This window comes from Gossypium hirsutum, chromosome D05 (assembly GCF_007990345.1).
Source record: "Gossypium hirsutum isolate 1008001.06 chromosome D05, Gossypium_hirsutum_v2.1, whole genome shotgun sequence".
NCBI classification, from domain to species: domain Eukaryota; kingdom Viridiplantae; phylum Streptophyta; class Magnoliopsida; order Malvales; family Malvaceae; genus Gossypium; species Gossypium hirsutum.
The window spans coordinates 54,554,097-54,578,056 of NC_053441.1; the positions used below are offsets into that span (position 1 = coordinate 54,554,097).

The 23,960-nt window shown below is 31.7% G+C and overlaps 3 protein-coding genes across 4 annotated transcripts; 2 read left to right on the forward strand and 1 right to left on the reverse strand.

Moving 5' to 3' along the window:
* The first annotated feature begins 6,469 nt into the window (after window positions 1-6,469).
* LOC121216778 (mitogen-activated protein kinase 19) lies at window positions 6,470-12,073 on the forward strand. The gene is made up of 10 exons (XM_041092189.1): window positions 6,470-6,880; window positions 8,417-8,822; window positions 9,041-9,168; window positions 9,260-9,319; window positions 9,689-9,838; window positions 9,957-10,112; window positions 10,244-10,455; window positions 10,561-10,662; window positions 10,929-11,083; window positions 11,395-12,073. The coding sequence occupies exons 1-10, from the start codon at window positions 6,857-6,859 to the stop codon at window positions 11,802-11,804; spliced, it is 1,803 nt and encodes a 600-aa protein (XP_040948123.1). The 5' UTR covers window positions 6,470-6,856; the 3' UTR covers window positions 11,805-12,073.
* Window positions 12,074-13,642: 1,569 nt separating this feature from the next.
* Window positions 13,643-20,260, forward strand: LOC121216779 (SART-1 family protein DOT2). 2 transcript variants are annotated; one of them, XM_041092191.1, is made up of 14 exons: window positions 13,643-13,865; window positions 14,345-14,443; window positions 14,525-15,345; window positions 15,762-15,903; window positions 16,018-16,072; window positions 16,409-16,522; window positions 16,621-16,717; window positions 17,053-17,119; window positions 17,272-17,331; window positions 17,431-18,040; window positions 18,418-18,803; window positions 18,925-19,145; window positions 19,539-19,623; window positions 19,832-20,260. In XM_041092191.1, the coding sequence occupies exons 3-14, from the start codon at window positions 14,555-14,557 to the stop codon at window positions 19,904-19,906; spliced, it is 2,703 nt and encodes a 900-aa protein (XP_040948125.1). In that variant the 5' UTR covers window positions 13,643-13,865; window positions 14,345-14,443; window positions 14,525-14,554; the 3' UTR covers window positions 19,907-20,260. The 2 variants fall into 2 exon arrangements, with proteins under 2 accessions (XP_040948125.1, XP_040948124.1); XM_041092190.1 differs by lacking the exon at window positions 14,345-14,443.
* Window positions 20,261-20,979: 719 nt separating this feature from the next.
* On the reverse strand, window positions 20,980-22,693 carry LOC107904019 (histone H3-lysine(4) N-trimethyltransferase ATX1). The gene is made up of 2 exons (XM_016830270.2): window positions 21,335-22,693; window positions 20,980-21,248 (listed from the first exon to the last, which is right to left on the reverse strand). Exons 1-2 carry the CDS (start codon window positions 22,403-22,405, stop codon window positions 21,198-21,200), a joined length of 1,122 nt encoding a protein of 373 aa, XP_016685759.2. The 5' UTR covers window positions 22,406-22,693; the 3' UTR covers window positions 20,980-21,197.
* Between the last annotated feature and the right edge of the window lie 1,267 nt (window positions 22,694-23,960).

The window sequence follows — 23,960 nt, forward strand, 5'->3', positions numbered from 1 at the left end:
CTTTAAAAATTTCTCAAAATTATTTTTAATGATTTAAACGTGGGATTGATTTTTTAATATTTTATTTATTCTGTAACTACCTAAGTGTGACGTCATATTCTATTAATAATAAATTCCTCATAACTATCACCACTGATCAAATTTCTTCTGTTCTTCCAATTTTAAACAGCTTTAACCGACATTTGACCAACTTCATTCATTTTCTTTAGATTTCCTCTCCATTTTAAAGATTATTTATCATCCTTTCAATTTTTTTTAAAAAATTATTTAAAATTTTAGATTTTATAAATAGGGTTATGACATTAATAAGTATCTTATAAAGGTTTAATAAAATATTTAAAAAAAGACACATACTGTCGAAACTCTTTTTTTGAAATCGACTTTTATTTAAAAAACGAAAATGAGAGTCACCATCAATCCTTTTTATTAGGTGTGATCGGATCACCTTATAATTTGATTATTTTAATAAAGGTTTTGATTTACTAAAACGATGATTTTCGGTTTACAAAATCTAGGAAATGGGTTCGGGAGTCGATTACGCACGAGAAAGGGTTAGCACCATCGTAACGCCCAAAGTTGGTACCTAGTTGATTAATTGATGTCTTAGTGTCGAGAATAGAAAATTTGAGGAGAATTTAAAAAATGATCCCACTTTGCGTAATGTTATTTTTAATTAAAATCACTTAAATAAATTAAAACGTATGTAAAAGGCCTTCTTATCTTGAGGTAACCGAAACGAAAAGGTCATATCCCGTAAGTTAGGACACGACATCTCGAATCCTCAAAAATAAGTTTGCTCATTATTTAATTACTATTTAAATCTCATGTGTTTTAGTTTAAAAAAGTAAGTTAGGACACAACTTCTCGAATCTCCAAGTACAGAACATTACATTGATTTTAAAATTTTCCCCTTTTTAAGCATCGAGTAAAAACGAATGTAAAGTTTAAAGTGATGTGTATTTAACTTATTCAAGCATAGTATAAAAATAGATAAGTATATTTAAACAAGATTCGTGGCATGGTTGTAACAACAATAAAATAAAGTGGAAGTATAATAGAATGCTTAGCAAAAATAAAGTTGCTACACGAGTTCAAATGATATTATAAATAAAATATAAGAAATGAAATAATAGTAGTGATAGCAATAATAATGTATCGTGAATAATATAACTATAATAATAATGATGACGACTTTGATCGGTAGCAATAAGGATAACAATAATAATCATAATACCATGCTAGATATTAAAATAAATAAGATAACTCAAAATAAAAAATGAAATATGCATAATTACAAAGGTAAATATATGACGTGAGAGTAATATAAGAAATAATAAAACAATAACGACAATAATAATAAATGGGCAAAAAATGCACAAATAAAAGGAAATGTAAATAATATAATTTTTAAATATATAAAAAAGTAAAGAGATAATAAATAAATATAAAAGAAAATAGTTTATAAAAGGTTGAAAATAAAGGATTAAATTGAAATTTAAATGAAATTAAGGGCATAAATTGTAAATAAAAAATAAACTAATAAAGCAGAATAAGGGACCAAAACCGAACGCGCGAAAAAGAGCAGGGATCAAATGGGAAATTATTCCTAGACCCCTTAAACGCACTGTTCCAAAAGGGACCAAAACGAAAAAATCCAGAATCATAGGGTATAAATTTTAAAAAAGAAAAAAATAAACAGGATTGGATTAAAACATTTAAAAAGTGGAAGGACCAAGGTTGCAATTAGACCCTTGTCGCAAAAACACGCGGATCTTGCCAACATTCGGATCAGGTCTGGGGTCGTGTCAAAACGACGTCGTTTCAGGTATCCATTTCCAAAAATGACCCATGGACCAAAATGAAAATAAGACAGGACTAATTGAAACGAGTCGCAAAAGCGAAAGGACCCGAGGAATAAATAGACCCCCATGTCAAAAAACTCGCGGGTCCTGCGCGGTTCAGGTCGGGTCATTGGGTAGCGCTTCAGAACGACATCATTTTGGGGCATTTGGAGCCACTTCGAAACGACGTCATTTTGCCCAGTCTATATAAGTAAAAAATATATTAAAAAAATCATTTCAATCTGTTTTTTTTTAAAAAGGGGTTTCTTTCATTCTTCTTTTTCTCTCACGTCATTCCCTCCTCCGGCCATAAGGACGGCGGACCTCCGCTGTGGCCACCGATCATCGGCAATGACGACCGTCGCCTCCGGTGGCCAGAGTTTAAATTTTTTTATTTTATTTTAAAAAAAAAGGAAGACTAGATCAGAGGGCGGTGCTTCTGTATTTTAAAAAAAACAAAAAGAAAAAAAAAGACTTTTGGCCTCCTGGGCACGTTCCTCTCACGTCTTCTCCTCTGACGGAGCCCAGGCGAATCCGGAGGAAATCAAGGGCCCTCCATGTCGAAGATAGGTTGTTTTTCCTTGAGGACGACAACCCTGCCCACCCACGGCGATGGGGCAACGATATCGGTAAGGGCCTTTTTGTTATTTTCCTTTTTTTATATTTTTGAGAAAATAAATATTGAATATAAAATATCGAATGTCTTACATCACATAGTTGTTTTTTTTACTGTTTTCTTTACCGTTCTTTGCGTGTTGTGTGTTTTTGTCTTTGTGTCTTCTTTTTGTAGGCGTCCATGGTCAACGACAACGACGGAGGCGCTCCTTTGCCATTTTGGTGAAAGAGGCAGACAAGGCGTCAGACCTCGGGCGATGAAACCGCTGGCGAGATGGAGGTAGCGGCGCTCAGAAACCCTAAGGTTCTGGCTTTCTAAAAAAGTTTAGGTTTTTGCGCCACTGGGCCTCTCTATGTTCTTAGGCTTGTAATGATTTTTTTGGGCTCTCGGGCCTTGTAAATGGACTGTTATTATTATTTTTTGCTGTTGTTTTATTATTGGGCCTGGGCAAAATTGGACTCTTAAACATGTCATTTTTTTAAAATTGTTTATGGAATAAAAAACAATACATTGTCAGTATACCAAACACTCATCCCTTATTTATTGTATTTGTTTTTGTAAGTCTAAAAAATCACAAATTCGAATAAATAAAGTTGGTTATTTTCTTCAAAGGGACCAAAAAGAAAATGAGAAAGGGAAATGATTCCCCATGAATGAGGGCAAAACTGATGGTTATAAAGTGAAAGCAACATTATTGGCTTTAAGATGATGCCCTCTCATGTTTGGCAAAACATTAATTACTTATTTAATATCATCTTTTTAATAGATTTTAAAATAAGAAATTAGATGGTAAATATATAGGGAAGAATTCATTTATATCAGTATAAAATTAAAGTAATTATATATTATTTTATAATTTTTTATGTAATTAATATTTTAACAATTCAATTATTAAATTTATCAAGATATTTGTACTTGTTATGCATGTAAATTTTTGAATCGATTGATATCTTTATCATATTGATTTAAAATTTTATTTATATTAATATATATTAAACAATTGGAATTTTTTTACTTTTTAATTTATGTATAAAAAATGACAATCAAATTATTAAAAAGAAAAATAGTTAATATAATATTTTTTAATATTTTGAAGAGAAAAATATTCAAACCCCATAAAAATCCATTTATCCCTTATGGTTTGGAAAATGCTTTTTATCCTTTTAAGTTTTGATGATAAATACACTAAACCTTAAAAGATTTATTTATTAAATAAATTTTAAATAGAAGGATAACTTTACTTTTAAATTATTTTTTTATTTGTTTATCTTTAAGTTTTATATTTAATCATTTTCAATTAAAAATAATAAAAACTTTATTACTTATAAAAATATATTAATTATTGTCAAATTAAATTATAAATTTTATTATATTCTAATATAATTATATGTTCAATTAATATGTGCAAGTTTTTCCCTTTTTAAAAAAGAAAATATAAATATGTTTAAAATTGTAATTACAAAGAATACATTCGTATAACTATAATATAATTAATCATTATAAAGTTCGATTCGACCTATAACCATAATATATCTAAACATATATCAAAATAAATCTATGTAGAGCCCACCTATGATGGGACATAAACTAAAATAAAAACACACAGCGAATCCATACATGATTTATACATATATGGGAAAAATATTTGGTATACTATTAATGGAGTTTGTAGATTTTATAAGTAGGGTTAGAGGGTTGACAAGTATTCTGAAAATTATAGTAAAATATTTAAAAAATAGATATGTATCAATTTTTTAAAATTATTTGTGGAATAAAAAATGCACTGTCAGTATATCAAATACTCATGTGGCACAGTTTATATGCAACCCATTAGACATACTAATATGATGACAACTCTAAAAAATCTATTTTAACATATTAAAATGTAAAAATTGTACCAAGTTTTATTTAAATTACTCATATTATATACATCATACACATTGTATATATATTTATATACACACACTAAAGTAAGATTTAGACATTAAAAAAGTACATTTATAATTCAAAATACGAGGGAAGTGTCTTTTACCCTATTTTAAATGTTAAAAATGTCAAAATATTTAAAATTTTATGTGCATTATCAATACAATTAGAGATGTCCACAGGGCTAGCTTATGTAACGCTATTAAAATTATTCACGCTTGTCAAAATTTAATGTAACTTAAAATATGTGTCTCAAATTTTATTTCTGCTCTTCCCTATTTTTAAATTGTTAATTCAAATATTTTTAGCCATATTCATATTTTATTTTTAACTTGTGCTATTTTTGTTCCCAATTTAATTATTTAATATATTTTACTTAAAATTAAAACATGGACAACTTAATTTATTTTTTAATGTTAAATAAAATAATATATTATAAAACTAAAAAAAAAAGTTCAAGCCTTAATATTAAAGTTCAATCCCAACCATATCTTAAATAAGCCTAATCTTTCTACCTAAATTCCTTTTTCAAACTTAATATATTTATCCAAATATTAATATATATTACTAAAATTAATTTAATTTTACATTAATGTTTTCATTTGTAAATTGTCAATTTAATATTTCCATCAAATTTATTAATTATTTTTTAAAGAAAAAAAATTACAATTACAAATACAAGAAGGTATAAATTCAATATAATTATATATCCAACCAATTATAAAAAAATCAAAATAATTACGACATACAAATCAATGAAAAATATATAAAAAAAAATCCAAACTAAAACTCCCATATACGCAAATGCACATAATAAAATTGGAGACCCAAATATACACAATTAGGTACAACGAGATTCGAACTTAAATACTTAAAATTTAGAGCACTAGCCAACAGTACCAAAATTTCATTAGCTACTCGTATATAACTTTAATCAAGTATTCCCTCTAAGTATCTATACTATTATAGAATATTTAATTGAGTTAATGTCATGAAATAATAAAATATTAATTTAATTAGAGAACCGAAAGAAAAAATAATTTATAAAACAAAAACACATGAAATCATAAAAGTATTTAATTTCTTAAAATACATTTTTAAGACTATTTTGATATTGATAGGTGTCGAGTTCAATTGTAAAATCTGCGTTACAAAATTTTCATCTATACTATATATAAAATAATTTAATATTATTATAATGATGTTTTATTAGATAATTTTCAAAAAAAAATATTATTTAAGAATCAAACAGATAATCAAAAAATTCATGCCACTCAGTCATTAATAATTTATTGAAATGATTTTATAAATATATTTTTTTAAGATAAATATTTCCATTCATCCATATCATAAATGTTACAAAATCTAATCTTATTAAAAAAATTAAAAACCATATTTATCGTTAATAAATAAAATTAAAATATAAAAAAATTTCAAAAAGCGATTATAAATAAAGGAAAATAGTAATGGTCAAATTCTGCTATTAGGCCTTGTACTTTGTGTAAGTTATAGATTTAGTATCTATACTTTAATTTAATCAATTTTAATCCCTATACTTTTCAAATTTTAAAATTCAATCCTGACCAAATGATATCAGCTAAATTTGTTTGGTTAAAATATGCTATTAGTCTTATATTATGTGTAATGTTGTAGATTTTGTTTATGTTCTCCAATTGGATCATTCTTATCATTCTTAATCACTATATTTTTTGAATTTCAGTCTTAATGTAAACGACACAAGTTAAATCTATTAACTGATTTTTTGTTTGATAGTAATATATGGAAATAATAAACTAACATAGCATTCCACGTGTGATAATATTTTTGACGTATCAAATTTTAGAAATAACAGAATTTAACTTAATGGATTTAATAGTTACCATTTGGTTAGGACAGAAAATTTTCAATTCTAAAAATATAGAGACTAAAAATGACCAAATTAAAATATAAATACTAAATCCCTAACTTATATAAAATACAGGGTCTAATAACAGAATTTGACCAATAGCAATTATTAAAAAGGGCTTAAATTGTAAAAAATGAAATTCAGAATAAAAAACTGGTGGATAGCAAATTATTTGAATATGATATTAATCTTTTTTTTTAAATTGTTCATTGAATATAAAATATATTTTTTTAAAGGAATATAAAGTGAAGTTTAATGAAGACAACAAAAAACCAAAATCACATTCGAGCTCTCCCAGATCTTTCAGTTTTTCAAACGACCCAGAATTCAGGAACTTCTGAAGCTTTTTTTTTTAAATTAAAAAAGAAATTTTGGTTTAGGCAACTGTGGCTGTTTTACACTTTCTAGTCTGCTTGTGTTTGGCTACTCAGACAAATCTTTTTCCTTTTTTGTTTCTATTTCTGTTCTTTGGGTCCTTTTGTTCAGTGAAGAAGAACTCTCTCTCTCTCTATATAAAAGAGATATTTTTGGTTTTTTTTAATATTTATTTTTGGGGTTGAAGAAAATATGCAGCAGGATCAGTTGAAGAAGGTTGGTTTCTTTTCTTTTTGGTATAAAATATGTTGTTTTTTTTTTCTTTTATTTTTAAAGCTTTAGTGTTTGAAAGTGGAAAAGATTTTAACTTTTTGATTGTCTTGAGCATACATTGAAAATTTAAGGTTCTTCTTTCTTTCCCTTGTTTGAATAGAATGGATAAGGCTTTGGTGTTATGGATTCTAAGTTGATAATAATCCTTTGGAGGTGTTGTGAAAGGAGATAAATTGACATTCTTTTTTGTTAAGTTTTGGCATTAATTTTGGAACTGAGCTTAGAAAAGATCACTTTTATTATTATTTTTTTTGCTGAAATGAAGCAATTCTTAGTGTAAAAGAGAAAGAGAAAAAAGAAAAAGACCTTGACTTGTACTTGATAAGTTATTAAATCAACTTGAAGTTTCAGAACTGTTAAAGCATGCTTCATTACCAGTGGCGTAGACAAGATATTCCATATTTTGGAAAGAGGAATTTAACTTAAAAGAAGTGGTGGAATTTTAAATTCTTGAATTAGTTTTGTTATTTAAAATGATTGCGAGGCTTAATGTTGTAAATGATTCCTGAAATTTATTCTCTTTGAACTTGTTTTGGATTACTGTAAAGATGCTTTTGTTTTTTATATGATAAACACGAATAACGCTATTGGTTCTTTTGGATTTGGCTTTATTCTTTAAAGGTGATATTGGTTTCCTTTCTAGCTATGATTGGCAGCAAGAAATGAGTCTGGTCTCAATGGATTCCATGTTCGGTTTTTTACTATTAGAATTTGTCAAGCAAAGAGCAATATTTGGAATGTTCCCCTTAGGCAATGACTTTGGATCCATTTCCGAATGTCAATCTCTTTTTGCATCTTTAAATGCTATTAGAAGCTGTAGGAAGACTCTTGGTTTTGGGCTTTTGGCTTCATTTGAGCAACTTCTAGTTCAATGGATATCTTTTGCAGGCAGTCGAACTAAGATTTGTGTGCATTTGTAACGTCTTAAATGCAGTTCATTTATTGAGTTCTTGACAATGTCATACTCATGTTTCCAGGTCTTCATTCATTTTTAACATCAAGTCTATTTAGACCTTTAGTTTTGAGTGAGATTCTGATTATCATTTCCTATTTGCTCTCTTTGTACCCTGTAGACGAAGTTGTAATGGATCGATTCATTAGAAGGAATTGATTCAATTTATTTCTTATGTACCCATAAGTGATATATTGGATTTGAATCAAATTTTGGATCAATCTATCTTGATTAACTGACTCCGTTATCTTATATGCTTGTTAGTAGTTATACGGTTATGGTATGCTGGTTGTTTTGGCTATTTTTGTTACTGCTTCTCTGCTGCATTCTTTAGCTGCTGTTGCTACTTTTCTTTGTCCTTAACTCCATAGAAAATTCACTTATTGCATGTTTTGTATGATCCAGTAATGCCCAATTCTGTTTGTCCCCTCTCGCTGCTGCTTCTTATTCTTTTCTTTAATTCATAGATAACTTACTTATGGTCCAGTCATGCGCGGTTCTGATTGTTTTTCTCTTTCGTTCTTCAGGACCTAAAAGATGACTTTTTCACTGAATATGGTGATGCAAACCAGTACAAAATTATTGAAGTCATTGGGAGGGGAAGCTATGGAGTTGTTTGTGCGGCACTTGACACTCATACTGGTAAGAAAGTCGCAATAAAGAAAATACGAGATGTATTTGAGTACACATCCGATGCTTTAAGGATTTTACGTGAAGTCAAGCTGCTTAGACTTCTTAGACATCCTGATATAGTTGAAATTAAGCATATAATGTTGCCACCGTCAAAGAGGGAGTTCAAAGATATATTTGTTGTTTTTGAGCTCATGGAGTCTGATCTTCACGAAGTCATCAAAGCTAATGATGACTTAACCCGTGAACACCACCAGTTTTTCCTTTACCAAATGCTTCGTGCAATGAAATATATGCATACAGGTAAACAATTGTTTCATCTCTTTAATTGTCTTTCGTACATGTCTGTAATTAAGGCTATATTTTTTATTGGCTTTTGCTTGTTACTGTTCTTAATGGAAGGTTGAAGTCTCTCTCTCATAGATGTAAATTCCTTTTGCCTCGGTTTTTGCCATCTAATTGGGATAGGGTGCTTGAAAGCAATTGCAAATTTACACTGATTGCTAAGTTCTCGGTTGCAGCTAATGTTTACCATCGTGACCTTAAACCAAAGAATATACTGGCAAATGCCAATTGTAAGCTTAAAGTTTGCGACTTCGGGCTAGCAAGAGTTGCATTTAGTGACACCCCAACCACTGTCTTTTGGACGGTATGTAGTTTTCGGTGCGTGCTTTCTTTTTCTACCACTACAGAAGAGTTGATACTCGTGTTTATACATTATTTTCCCATGTTCCTTTCAGGACTATGTTGCTACGCGATGGTACAGGGCTCCAGAGCTGTGTGGATTTTTCTTTTCCAAGGTATGCCTCTTCTAGTTAATGTCTTGGTTTTATTTCGAGGGTTGATTTTTTTAGCCAGTCACCACATTTCAGTTGTGGATATATTTCCAAATATTGAATTAACTATGTCTCATTTGAACTATGTCGTATTTAGCGAATCAACACAATGTTGTTTATATAAATGATACTTGAGTGCCTTTTAGTGAACAGTAATTCTTAGATTAAAAGAATTGTTGTTCAGGGAGGACTATGAACTCTCTTGGAAGTTGAAATATCTGTCATTCAGGTAATTCTGTCTAGTTATGTCTATTTCTTGAGAGTGCTTAACTTGTGGCGGGGCTTTTCAATTTTACGTATTCAAGTCTAATTTTTGTTGGTAACTGTCTGCAGTATACACCGGCAATTGATATTTGGAGCATTGGCTGCATCTTTGCCGAGGTATTGATAGGGAAGCCTCTATTTCCTGGAAAAAGTGTCGTTCATCAATTGGATTTGATCACTGATCTTTTGGGGACGCCTTCACCTGAAACTATTTCTGGAGTATGGCCTCTTTCTCCCTTTCCTTTTATGTGCATGTATATGTTTTGTTTCTGCAGGGTGATATTTTACTTTTCTTTTATTGAGTGCGAATGGTGATGTTTGTTTCACACGATTGCAGGTCCGAAATGATAAAGCACGAAAACACTTGACAGAAATGCGGATAAAACAACCTGTGCCTTTCTCACAGAAGTTCCCAAATGCAGACCCGTTAGCAGTGCGGCTATTGCAGAGGCTGTTAGCGTTTGATCCAAAAGACCGACCAACCGCTGAGGAGGTGTCATATCGTTTATTTTAATGCTATAAATATGGTGTCCTTGATGCAATTGAGTCAAAAATCGTGGAGGTTTCTCATGCATGTTTGTGTGTTCTTTACATTAATTATACTTCTTTGTCTTAATGTGATAGGCATTAGCTGATCCTTACTTCAAAGGCTTGGCTAAAATCGAGAGGGAACCTTCTTGTCAGCCAATCTCGAGATTAGAGTTCGAGTTTGAGAGGCGAAGGTTGGTAAAGGAGGATGTTAGGGAATTAATTTACAGAGAGATACTAGAATATCATCCTCAGCTGCTCAAAGACTATATAAACGGAAATGAAGGAACTAATTTTCTTTATCCGAGGTTTGAATTTTTCCTACTTATCTTAATGCATTTATCGTTAATTTTTATGTTTCTCGTATTTTTTCACTCTTAATCTGCTTGATTATATTTTGGTTTTTATCGCAGTGCCATTGGTCAATTCAGAAAGCAGTTTGCACATCTTGAAGAAAACAGTGGTAGAAGTGTGCCGGTTTTCCCTCCGGAGAGGAAGCACAAGTCCCTACCGAGGTATTTCATGTTTTAACATTTTCCTTTAATCAGAAATGTTCTTTATACAATTATTCTCAACTGCTCTGGGGTTTAGGGTTTTATGATAGGGGGAAGAGAAATTTAGTCTCTTGATATGCATATGAACATGATAAACAAAAATAAATATGATCTTTTAATTTTTATGCATTCCCCCACTAACATATGGACTCAAACAAATTACCACATTTTCTCCCCTTATGGTGACGCGATTTTCCAATTTCCGACTTGTGTCCTATTTATTGCAGGAATACAGTTCATTCCAATACAATACCTCTGAATAGGCAGTCAACTTCGGTTTTGTGTGAGAATCAAAACGTTACTGAAGAGGCTTCCAAAAAAGTAACTGATGCAATTTCTGGTAATCGGAAGTTAGCACGCCCTCCACCTAAGGTGCCAGCAGGTATGAATGGTGTTTTCTGTTCTTTTTACTGTAGTTTCTGCCTGCTGTTTGAAAACCGGGACTGGATTGAAAACTATTTCATATGTTGTCCCTCCGGCCCCCTCTCTCTGTTTGCTGTTTGAAAACCGGGAGTGGATTTTTCTACAATAGTTTCACATTGTTGAAGATTCCAACATTCGTTAGGCATATTCACTAGCACGAAATGTGAAAATACGTTTACTCATTGATCATGGGCATACGGCCAAGTATATGTTTTTCTTGCTTCACCATTTAGCTGATCCTGAAGTTTGTTCTCCTCTTGTTTTGTACAGCAAAACCCAGGAGAGTTGTCGAATCTGTCATACCACATGAGAATCCAAAGAATACTAAAGATGATTATGATGCTAAGGTCTTTCACCAAACCACAGTCCTTCCTCCGCAGCCCCTTTCCAGCACCAACACCATAAATCAAGAGAAATCCAGAATACAGAGTGACATGAATCAACAAGCCAAACTGCAACCTCAGTTCAGCATGGCCGCAAGCCAAGCCCCAGCAATGGCTGTCGGCATGAAGAGCAACCCGTATCAACAACCGCAAGCAAAGGCAGAGCAATTAAATGATAGATTGGGCATTGATGCAAAAATTCTGCAGGCACAAACCCAGTTTGGTGCAGTCGGTGCTGCTGCTGTGGCTGTAGTTGCCCATAGGACTGTAGGTACAGTTCAGTATGGGTTGTCTTAAATTGAAGTTAACCGGGAGCATCGGGTCAAACTCATCTTCGTTATCAAGGTAATAGCTACTACGAATGGTCATCGACTTCCCGGAAATGGGGTGGCCTTTCTTTGAACAATCATATGACTTCTCAGAAACAGTAGGGTATTCTTTGTGAAGGCTAGGAAAGATGGATCTTGATAGTTTTATTTATTTTCCATTATCTAATTTATGTTATGTGTAAATATATGTTTTTATCATTGAATTTTATATTTAATAAATCGCTTCCAATTGGTATTGATTTTAGCTTAAATTCGTGTGTATATTTATGGCCTAATTGGAACAAGGTTTGGAAAAACAAAATATTAGGCATGCCTGGTTTAGCTCATTTTTCAATTTTATAACATTATTTTTATTTTTATATGATATGAAACATATATTATGAGAAAATTAAGCCTGTATAAAGATATATAAAATAATAATATTTTTTGTAATAAGATTCATGGTAATTTTTGTGAGACGTGCGTTTTTTAGTAAATTTATATATTTTGAATTTTTTTATTAAACATTGTATTTTTATATTAAAAATATATAAAATCTAAAAATTATATATATTTATAAAAAAATTTATAAAAACTATTTCACATTAGAAAATGAATCTAGACAAAAGGTTGTCAAGATTCGGATGAACTTAAATAATTATTTATCGTATTCATTTTGAATATGTTTTTTTAATAAATTTATATATTTTTAATTTTTAAATATATATAAATTTATAAAAAAAAACCATTTCATGTCTAAAATGAACAATAATAAATGGAAGTCCAAATTTAGATGATATTATATATCATTTTGATCAGATTCGTTTTAAGCGTGTTTTTTTAGTAATTTTATGATTTTTACTTATTACCATTTATATATATATATATTATGTTATGGTATTTTTTTTAATTTAATGAAGTTTTGTAAAATATTGATCTATTAGTATTTGATTTTATATATTTTGATATAAAAAATTTAAAAACAATCAAAATATTAAAAAAAAACACGTCTAGAATGAATCTGGACAAAATGAAGTCCAAATTTCGGTATGTTTATCCATGTTTATTCCAAACTTAAAATGATACCTATTTAAAAAAAGATTTTATATATTTTTAATTTCAAAATAATAATATAAAATATAATATTTAAAAAATAAAAATATATAAAATTGCTAAAAAGAATACATTCGGACAAACTAGTATCCAAACTAGAATAACCATTTGTCCATATTCATTCTTGATGTGAAATATTTTTTTTATAAATTTATAATTTTTAATAAAGATAATTTTTTTTTAGATTTTATATATTTTTCAATTTAAAAATAATAATATATAAAAGCGTGATATTTTATAATAAAAAATATAAATATATTACTAAAAAACACTTCTACAATGAATTTTGACTACTTTTGTTTAGGATCATTCTTAACCTAAAATATTTTTACAATTTTTTAAAATTTATATTTAAAAAAATTATTAAGATTGTCACGTGTTATAATATAAGATTCTCACGTGTTGCTGTATTATTGGTTATCAATACCATGTAGTTTTGCAGAATTATCTATATGATGAAATTAAGTTTAGCTACCAATATAATACTAGTGGTTAAGTTTACGAGCAAAATATATATTAACCTTTATATTAAACATAATTTGAACTTAGCCTGATTTTATTTATAGGTGCTCGTATTTTTGAAAGAGTAAAGACTAATAATATCGATTGAGCTTTAATTCAATTGAGTATTATAAACATTAGAATAATGTGAGTTAAATACGAATTTTTGTTCTATTTAAAAGTTCCATGAAAAGAAGATAAAAAAAACCTCTAAGAAGCCCCCAAAGAAAAATTTCCCAAAAGCCCACCAACCCGACCCATTAAACCCTTTTCTTCTCAAAATCAGGAGTGCAGAATTTTTGCGAAGAAATCCTTCTTCTCTTTGTGCCAAACTAGTTTTACTCTCGAAAACTTCCGTCACCTATAATTCATCTCCGGCCGCCGGATCTCATACGCCGCCGCTACCGCGTCTTCTTGGCATTCATTCGAGTTTCCGGTAACATCCGGCTCGCTTATTTTATTTTCTAATTTCCCTCTTTCTCTCTATCGTTCTTTTTCTTTGTATTCTCTATTTGTTCAACAACAACTTATGGGTCTATGGAATTTTATTTTCGTGTTTTAGATGATTTTATGGGTATGTTCTTTTGGTGAGTTTTGTTAAGGAAGCTTTTAGTAATTTACATACTTCACCCTAACCTAAAAAAAAGAGAAGAAATTACTATTCATTGTGTTTATCTTTTTGAAACCGAGAACTGTTTAGATTTCACAACTTTAGGCACTGTTTGATTGATCATTTACCAGTTTAAAAGAGGGCGTTAGGATTTAAGCAAATAGTAGGTTTTAAAGAGTTAGAGAAGCATATGATTCTATTTTTATATAGATTTCCTTTTTCTTATTTTTGTGTAATTTGAATTTGCCTATGGTTTTGCATCTCTACTCTTCTCTTTCTTTTTTTCCTTTTTGCAAATTTTGAAGGAAAAAGAAAGTGAATAGCAAAAGCAATAACCAAATAGAGGCTTGCTTGTTCTGGCTTTACTTTTGTGGTTTTGATCATATGCTGATTCCCCACCACTGGTATGATTTTGGGTTGTGCATCTGATTATGTTTGGGTCATTGTATGGAATGAATCACATATTGTTCATGGTTTCTTTGCAGATAAGTTTTTGAGTGTTTCTGTTATTTGCAATGGAGAAGGATAGATATGATAGGGAAGACGATGCTTCTAGAGAACGCTGGGTTGGAGGAGCCTATAGTGATGAATTAGAGCAAACCGACAAGCATCGGAGTAAGGACAAGAAGAAGAGCAGTCGAGAAGAAGAAAAGGATCATCGAAGTAGGGATAGAGAAAGGGACCGTTCTAAGAGAAGCAGTGATGAGGTCTTGAAAGAAAGGGAGAAAGATTCCTTGGAAAAGGATAGAGTGTCAACCAGGGAGAGGAGGAAGGATGACAGAGATGAGCATGGGAAAGACAGAGCTAAAGATACTAAGGTGAGGGAAAAAGAGAAAGATTATGACAGGGATAAGCATAGAGAAAAAGAACATGAGCGTGAGAGAGAAAAGGACCGAAAGGATCGAGGAAAGGAAAAGGACAGGGAGAGGGATAGGGAGTCTGAGAAGGAAAGGGGAAAGGACAAAAGTAGAGATAGGGACAGAGAAAAGGAAAAGGAAAGAGACAAGGCGAAGGAAAGGGAAAAGGAGAGAGACAAACTTAAGGATCGAGAGAAGGAGAGGGAAGGAGAGAAGGGAAAAGATAGAAGTAAACAGAAAAATAGAGAGGCGGACCTAGAGAAGGAGAGATCAAGAGATAGGGACAATGTTGGCAAAAATCATGAGGAAGATTATGAAGGAAGCAAAGATGGAGAGCTTGCATTAGACTATGAAGATCGTAGAGATAAGGATGAAGCTGAACTGAATGCTGGAAGCAATGCTAGTTTAGTGCAGGCATCTTCATCAGAGCTCGAGGAGCGCATAGTGAGGTGAATGAATCATTTATTCTCAATTGACCTTAAATTGTCTATATATTAGACGTTCTTTCTTCTTCATTCCATCTTTATAATTTTTTATGGTAGATTTGTCATGTAAAATAGAAGCTCTGGAAGGGATTATGCTATTTGAATTCTGTAGCATATTCTAGTAGACGGAAAATTTTAAATCACGAGGTAATTTTGAACTTCATTTTTATAAGGAATGGCTATGATATACTCAAGTCTTTAAAATATTTGGTGATCAGGCCAAAAGGTTCTCTAAATGCATGACAGGATTCGTTTCTGAACTTGATGACGTATTTGGTCTTTGCTTTAGGAGAATGTGTTCTAGGTCTTGTTTGTTTTTCTTAATTACTAAGGCTTAACCTAGTGCAAGTATTTATCATTGCCTTTACATTCTCTCTCAGAATGAAAGAGGACAGATTGAAAAAGAAATCTGAAGGTCTCTCAGAGGTTTCAGCATGGGTTAGTAGAAGTCGTAAGCTTGAGGACAAAAGGAATGCTGAAAAGGAGAAAGCTTTGCAGCTATCAAAGATTTTTGAAGAGCAGGTAGATATTCTTTGTTCTTTCTTTTCTACAATGCATGGTTTCTTCTCATGGTTTCATTTATTGCAAGTGATATGAATGATGGTAATAATTAATTCTATGGAATAAATTTCTCAGGATAATTTCGTTCAAGGAGAAGATGAAGATGAGGAAGCTGATAATCGCCCTACTCGTATGTTCACTTTCCTTTTGAACTTTTCTTGTTGCAAATAATGCCAAATATGTATTAAATGTGGTCATTGAATGTTGAATAAAAAAGGGTTGAGCAGCATACTGTTAGTGCCACAATGGTCCATTTTTGTCTTTGTTATGATGTCCAAACCAAACATTGCAACTGATTATGGTGAACAAATGAACCATTAATTATAAATAGATCAGATAATTTAGGGTATTGTTCAGTGTCCTGAATAGGAGCTAATGTTTATTTTGAAGTGTGATTACTGTTTTTGCTTGTATCTCAGCATCTGGCTGATTGGCTCATTTATTATTATTGACAATCCATTAACAGATGATCTAGGAGGGGTTAAAGTTCTTCATGGCCTTGACAAAGTGATGGATGGTGGAGCTGTCGTTTTAACACTCAAAGATCAGAGCATACTTGCTGATGGTGACCTTAATGAAGGTAAACAAGTGTTGGGGTGCTACTCATGTATTTTTTGGCTATTTTTGTGAGATGACGTAGATTTTTGTGTAACAGAGCTTTCTGGTCTGATCCGACAGATGTTGATATGCTTGAAAATATTGAAATCGGAGAGCAGAAGCAGCGGGATGAGGCTTACAAGGCTGCAAAGAAGAAAACCGGGGTTTATGATGATAAGTAAGATTCTGATATATAATGTGTAAATCTGTGTGTGTGAATATGCATGTGCTCAGTTCTACTGTATGCATATAAATTTGCCTTTAATACAAAACTAAAAACTTATAGGTTCGCTTCTCATTCTTCTCTAGCTATGTGGTTGAATTTAATACTAACCTAGGTTTAACTCTATATTACAATGTATTCAATTTTTTTGGGTGTGTAATTTACCTATTAGCAGGTTTAATATTTTCCTTTAATATGGATTATGTTAATTAAGGTTCAATGAAGAGCCTGTGTAATTTACCTACTAGCAGATTTAGTATTTACCTTTAATATGGATTATGTTAATTTAGGTTCAATGAAGATCCTGGTTCTGAGAAAAAAATACTGCCACAATATGATGATCCAGTTGCGGATGAGGTTAGTTTATAAGCTCTGCCCTCACACTAAATCTTTCTTTTCCTTCTTGAATTTCAATTAGAACATTGTCTTTTGAAATTTCCTTGTATTTTATTGGAAGAAAAGTGGTATTTGGTCGTTTGTGGCTGTTTTTACTTTATATTTATTTTCAGGGTGTAACTCTGGATGAAAGGGGCCGCTTTACTGGTGAAGCTGAAAAGAAATTAGAAGAGGTGATTTTTAAATGATTTTTTTGAGCTGTTATAACAAACATATTTTAACATTTTTTTGCTAATGGTGTTCCTTTTATGGTCTTTTCCCTCACTTGGCAGCTGCGTAAAAGGTTACTAGGTGTTCCCACTAATAACCGTGTTGAAGATCTGAATAATGTTGGGAAGATTTCATCGGATTATTACACCCAAGAGGAAATGCTTCGATTTAAAAAGCCCAAAAAGAAGAAAGCTTTGCGGAAGAAAGAGAAGTTGGATATAGATGCCCTTGAAGCAGAAGCCGTCTCTGCCGGCCTGGGTGCTGGAGACCTTGGTTCTAGGAAGGACTCTAGAAGACAAGCAATTAAAGAAGAGGAGGCCAGATCCGAGGCTGAAAAGAGAAAAAATGCATACCAAGCAGCATTTGCCAAAGCAGATGAGGCATCAAAATCACTGCGGCTCGAACAAACGCTTACAGTTAAACCTGAGGAAGATGAAAATCAGGTTTTTGCTGATGATGAGGAGGATCTTTATAAATCCCTTGAAAAAGCAAGGAGGTTGGCTCTTAAAAAGCAAGAAGAAAAATCAGGTCCACAAGCTATAGCGCTCCTTGCTACCACATCTGCTAGCAATCAAACTACAGATGATCATACCTCAACTGGAGAGGCACAAGAAAACAAGGTTGTGATCACTGAGATGGAGGAGTTTGTATGGGGTCTTCAGCTTGATGAAGGTTTGGTTTCTTTCAAAATCTACTCACTATAATATCGTCTATAACATGACCACATTTTTTCTTTTCTTTTCTTGTTTTCTGCCAGCTACTAAATCATCTGCTAAAATCTGGAATGTATTTAGCTTCACAGGTTTCTGTGCCAGGGTAGTCTCCTGGAAGTTTTAGGTTCTAGATTTTCTACCAGTAATATGCATTTTTTATTATAATTTTGATCTTGTTTTTGAAAATCCGTCTTTTCTATTTTGGCCACACATACTCCTATTACACCAGCTAACTTGACCCCTTTCTCTTTCAATAGAAAAAAAAAAGAATTTGATGTTTATGCTTATAATTTCTTTCTGGTAAATAATAACAGTTAATGTTAATTTGGTCTTCAGAAGCCCATAAGCCTGACAGTGAAGATGTCTTCATGGACGAGGATGAAGTGCCAGGAGCTTCTGAACAAGATAGAAAAAATGGAGAAAACGAGGTGGGTGGATGGACAGAGGTCATTGATACTAGTGCTGATGAAAAGCCTGCTAATGAGGACAATGATGAGGTTGTTCCAGATGAAACCATTCACGAAATTGCGGTTGGCAAAGGATTATCAGGTGCGCTGAAGCTGCTTAAAGATCGAGGAACACTTAAAGAAACTATTGAATGGGGTGGCCGAAACATGGACAAGAAAAAGAGCAAACTTGTTGGCATTGTAGACGATGATCATCAAACTGATAATAGATTTAAAGATATTCGCATTGAAAGGACAGATGAATTTGGTCGAATTGTAAGTCTTCAATCTGGTCTATTGCTTTCTTAAGTCTGTGTCGACGTTTATATATATATAAAAATGAATGTGTTATATTTGCATTTGGACTTACAAATTACGACTTTCCTATCTTCTCCAGGTGACTCCTAAGGAAGCCTTCCGGATGCTTTCTCATAAATTTCATGGCAAGGGGCCTGGCAAAATGAAGCAAGAAAAGCGGATGAAGCAATATCAGGAAGAGTTGAAGCTGAAGCAAATGAAAAATTCAGATACACCTTCACTTTCAGTGGAGAGGATGAGGGAAGCTCAAGCTCAGCTGAAAACACCCTACCTTGTCCTTAGTGGTCACGTCAAACCAGGGTATGTTCTCTGCTTGCTGGGTTTTAAACATTTTAGTTCAAGAACTGAAAGAAATCCACATATCATATTAGCTGCCTGGAACTAGGATTTATTATCTATCTGCTTCTTCCTTTTTCTCTGTTATGGTATTTTTTTTTCTGAATGGATATTTTATGAACTTGGAAATCAACTTGATCTGCTCTGTTGGTAATAATTCTTGTGACAATTAGGTCTGATGTGCAGTTACAGGGACTTGACCTTGTGCAAAATGAAGCTTGGTTTACCATTTTATGCTCTGTGATATGTGTTGCCATTGCATATAATTTTGATCATCAATTAATTTGATTGCTTGTTTATTACATTTTCAGTTGGGTTGCAATTGTACCTCATTTCTTTCATGTGATTAAATTCCAGGCAAACTAGTGATCCTGCAAGTGGCTTTGCTACTGTTGAGAAGGATTTTCCGGGAGGCTTGACGCCTATGCTTGGTGATAGAAAGGCAAGTTAATTCTTACCTTGTACATTTACTGAAAGCCAATCATGTTTCATTGCCATAGAATTTTTTTCATTAGAATTCAAGTGAAGGTCTAGTTCTTTTTATTTATTGGATACTTTTAGTGATTATGATGCTAAACTCTTCAATCATCATTAATGGGGATGATACCAGAATTCAGTATTTTAGTTTAATTCATATTCCAATTCAATAGGTTGAGCATTTCTTGGGAATCAAGCGCAAGGCTGAGGCAGGGAATTCAGGCACACCAAAGAAGCCTAAAACTTGAAAATTGTAAGATGTTGTATGGTTTGGGTATGATGAAAGATGAAGATGGGAGATGGCTGCATCCTGGTGGTCAAGGTATCTGTAGCCAACTGTTGAACTCAAATCCAAGTAGTAGAGAAATTTTCCAACTTGATTTTACTTGGTTTTTTGGTAACATGAAAATTGGTGATCAAAAAATGATTTTTGTATTGTGTAAGATTTGACCTAATTAAGCTGATGCCAAATGCGGTATTATTTAAAGCTGATTTATGTTTGCATCTTAAAATACATTGGCCATCATTGCAGTATATTATTAGGGATATGATCTGCTTTTTACTGATTTGAATAATTATAGAATGTTCCAGTTCTTCATCTATTATTTAGAAGGCTAAAGGATACAGAATAAATTTAAGCATCCAACCATTATCAATGATGAGGGTTTTATGTGATAATCTGATTTGAGGAAGGCAGTTGGTTAACAGTAATGAGGATGATAGCATTAGTGATTGAAGTGTAATGGTGAAAGATAATTTAAGGTGATTGAGAAGAATAAATTGAGTTATAATATAGAGAAAACTAAAGGTAATGCTTTTATAGTTTTTTTCATTTTAAATATTTAAAGGTTTTTTAATAATTTTCTTAGTTTTTTTTTTTATACTTTTATTATTTGCCATCACATGGACATGGTATGTCATGTGTATAATTTGTCAAAAGCAAAATTTGATCATCAACCAAAAAAAAAAAAAAAAACTTAATTGAATTTTTATTGATAGATTAATCAATCAAGTACAAAATTTCGATAAAAACCAATTGATATTTGAAATTTTTAGTGAGTAATGCTATACATTATCTATTTTAATTTAACAAAATTTAATTATTTAAATCATCAAATTTAATGAATTATCCAGTCATCCATGGTCAAATACCATACTCCCTAAAAATCTTTGCAAATAAAAAAAAAAATAACATCAAATATAGTTTTTAAAAACAGTAAAGATTAAATTGATAAAAAAAATATAAATGTTAAAAGTTAAATTTGACATTTTATCAATACACCAGAATAAGCGACAAGTGTGTAGAAACAAACATTGGGAATTGAAAACTTAAATAAAATTTTATTCCAACTTCATCACATATTCAAGTTAGTAGTCTGTTGCTGCAACTACTCAACAATGGACACACCATGTCATACAAAAACATCAGTTTCAGTTAAAGGAAAAATAAAAACCTAAATTTATAGAATCTGTAATCCAAAGAAATCACCAACTAAAGTTCTAAAACTCATATCAAGTTACAAAGTTGCCAACATTTGATTACTTGTGCTCGTCTCTAGCTACAATCTTGAACTTCCCTGTCTGTTGTTGCTGCAAACAGAAACAAAACCCATTAGTGACACCTTCAGATTCACTGCGTTAATGAAGTAAACATTGTGTAGAAAGCTTAAAAGTACCTTTTTCCACAACTCAGTGTGGGATTTACAAAACCCAGCAACAACAGCACCTTTCTTTCCTTCTTTATATTCAATGCAAAGATCTTCGTTCAATCCACAAGTGACATGAAACTCCAATCCACATTTAGGTTCAGAACATTCAATGACACACCCTTTCCTAGTCTTACAAACATAACATCTCCCTTTCCATCTCTTCTCAGGTACCTTTGAACAATCAATCCTTTCCCTTCCTTCAGGATCCTCAAAGAACACTTCAGGTACCAAAAGTGCACAAACCAAATGAGCCCATTTACCATCAATAGTTGTGGGTTTCATTGCACCTACTTTGGTTGGACATAAGCAACAAGCAAAGGGTTTATCATTGTTTGGTTTCTCTAAGCAAAGGCTGCAAAACCAATCACCTTCTGGGATTTCTTTTATTAATGGGTTCCCATAACATGTGGAATGTACCATTAAATCACATCCATCACAAAACACAATGGGATCTTTTGGATCCCCATCTGTGCTTTTACAAATATCACATAAAATCCCATCTTCTTCCTCCTCTTCCATTTCTACTTCTTTGTTAGCTTTTGTAGGGCTAATGTTGACGCACTTTTGGTGACTTTTGGGGCTTTTAACAAGTGGGTTTTTCTTTGGGATTTGATTTTCTTTATTCCCTTCTTGCCTAGTTTTGATGCATTTTGGGGGACGATTTTCAAATGGGGTTTTATTGCTTTTCTCGAAAATCTCATTTCGAGTATCAGAAATGCATTTTTGGGGAGTTTTACAAATTGGGTTGCTCTTGTTTTCCTCCATTTCTACTTGCTTCTCGTACTCAACATTCAAATCAAAAGGCAAAAGAGGCTTACCGGAAAGGAAATCAGGTTGGAAAGCCCATATTCTCTTCTTGGCAGGCAAGCAATATGAAGTAGTTTCGGGCAGAGGGACATCCCTGGACTCCTTCCTTTTCTTCGCCGGGAGAGGAAAAGAGTTCGTTTTAGAGCCATTGAACTCTTCATCTTCTTCGCGTTGTTGTTGCAAAAGCCGAAATCTTTTGAGTGGAGGCAATACTTGAAATCTGCTATCCATTTTTCTTCTGCAAATGATGGATTTTTCTTTTTTGTGGGTTATTTTTGGAGATTTGTGAGAAAGAGTTGAAGCTTGGATTTGGGTTTGGAGGTTAAAAGAGGATTTGATTTCAGATTTGAAATGAAAACAAGTAGAGATGGTGGGAACTGATGTTAAGTACCAAATCTTTTGATTTGGGAATTTACCGCTAAAATCAAACACACAAATTTTGGCGGGGAAAAGAATAAACCTTTGATTTTAGCTGTGTTGAGCTTAAAAACACCCGCCAATTATTGTTTGTTTTTTTTAAGCATATAATAAAAGGGTCTTTGCCTCTTTCTGGTTTTATTATAAAAATATTGTAGATAAAAGAAGAGAAATTATATTAAGTGTGGTTTGATGGTTGCTTATTTTATCTCTTAATCATAAGGTTGGTGGTTTGATCCCCACTTTCGGAAATGAAGCATATTTTTGGCTAGTCATTTATCTTTTTAGAGAGCACATGCGACGAGAAGATTAATCATTGCTATTAGCGGTGGATATTCTGGTCTCGACCAAATTTTTTTTTAATTATGTAAAAAAGTATATTTTTTCCTTCTCTAAGAGTGATATAATATGGTAGATTTATTGTGCTTTTAATATGTGACATAAATTCGAAATTAAAAAAAATGAAACAGGTGGAACATATGGCACAATCTTGTGAAATCCCCACACATCCCACCATGAAATTTAGAAGAAAAAATTTAATAGCGAACCCGCTACGTCGAAAGGCGAGTTGGTAGATTCAACTACATTTGTGATTCAACACATGACAATTCTTTCAAAATTTGAACATTGAACCCATTAAAGGTGGGTTCGGATGGGTGATTGGGATGCGGTGTGGTGCGTTCAATTTACTGTTTGTCTCACGCTACAATATCTAATCTCACCGCCACCACTGTTTTTACACTAACCGTTGATAAATGCACTGTCCATCTAAACCTATCCTAAGTTAAATGATGGATTCAATAGGTTTAGAACACATGACGAACCTTTATTAGAAATCTCTATAAAAACTAAAAAAGAAAGTTAATTGTCTTGTTAGGTGACAATTTCATGCTTCGAAATTCTAAATTTGAATGTAAAATTACGAAAACACCCGTAATGTAGTCTATATGTAAAACCTTTCAATTTTTCATTTTTGCCTCGCACAAATCACTCCCCTCTTAATTTCTAGTATATGTATAATTTATAATATTTATAAAAACACGAGTTCAAAATTTTTTTTGAACTGATGAGAATATCTTTATTTTTAATCATATTACTAAATTTACTAAATTCACATGTTAAAATAAATAAATAAAAGGCTAAAAGTGAAATAGTTGTGATAATATGTTAAAAATTATAATTTAATAGAAGTGATAATTATCACCCATTTAAAAATATTAGAATTTTGTATCAAAAAATTATATTGTATAAAAATATTATAATTTAATTTACAATTATAAGTTAAGAAAATGTTATGCTTATTTTAAAATAGAGTTATTACTTGAATAAAATTTTAATCATCTTAATTATTACATATTAATATATTAAA

What these genes read in the sequence shown, in the direction of transcription:
- LOC121216778 (XM_041092189.1), top strand. Translation starts at nt 6,857, where the DNA reads ATGCAGCAGGATCAGTTGAAGAAG. An exon ending in ACTAATTTTCTTTATCCGAG is followed by an intron (nt 10,456 to 10,560) that starts GTTTGAATTTTT and finishes TTTTTATCGCAG; the next exon opens with TGCCATTGGTCAATTCAGAA. An exon ending in AAGCACAAGTCCCTACCGAG is followed by an intron (nt 10,663 to 10,928) that starts GTATTTCATGTT and finishes TATTTATTGCAG; the next exon opens with GAATACAGTTCATTCCAATA.
- LOC121216779 (XM_041092191.1), top strand. Translation starts at nt 14,555, where the DNA reads ATGGAGAAGGATAGATATGATAGGGAAGACGATGCTTCTAGAGAACGC. An exon ending in TGATGGTGACCTTAATGAAG is followed by an intron (nt 16,523 to 16,620) that starts GTAAACAAGTGT and finishes CTGATCCGACAG; the next exon opens with ATGTTGATATGCTTGAAAAT. An exon ending in CTATGCTTGGTGATAGAAAG is followed by an intron (nt 19,624 to 19,831) that starts GCAAGTTAATTC and finishes CCAATTCAATAG; the next exon opens with GTTGAGCATTTCTTGGGAAT.
- LOC107904019 (XM_016830270.2), bottom strand. Translation starts at nt 22,405, where the DNA reads ATGGATAGCAGATTTCAAGTATTGCCTCCACTCAAAAGATTTCGGCTT. An exon ending in ACACTGAGTTGTGGAAAAAG is followed by an intron (nt 21,249 to 21,334) that starts GTACTTTTAAGC and finishes TTCTGTTTGCAG; the next exon opens with CAACAACAGACAGGGAAGTT.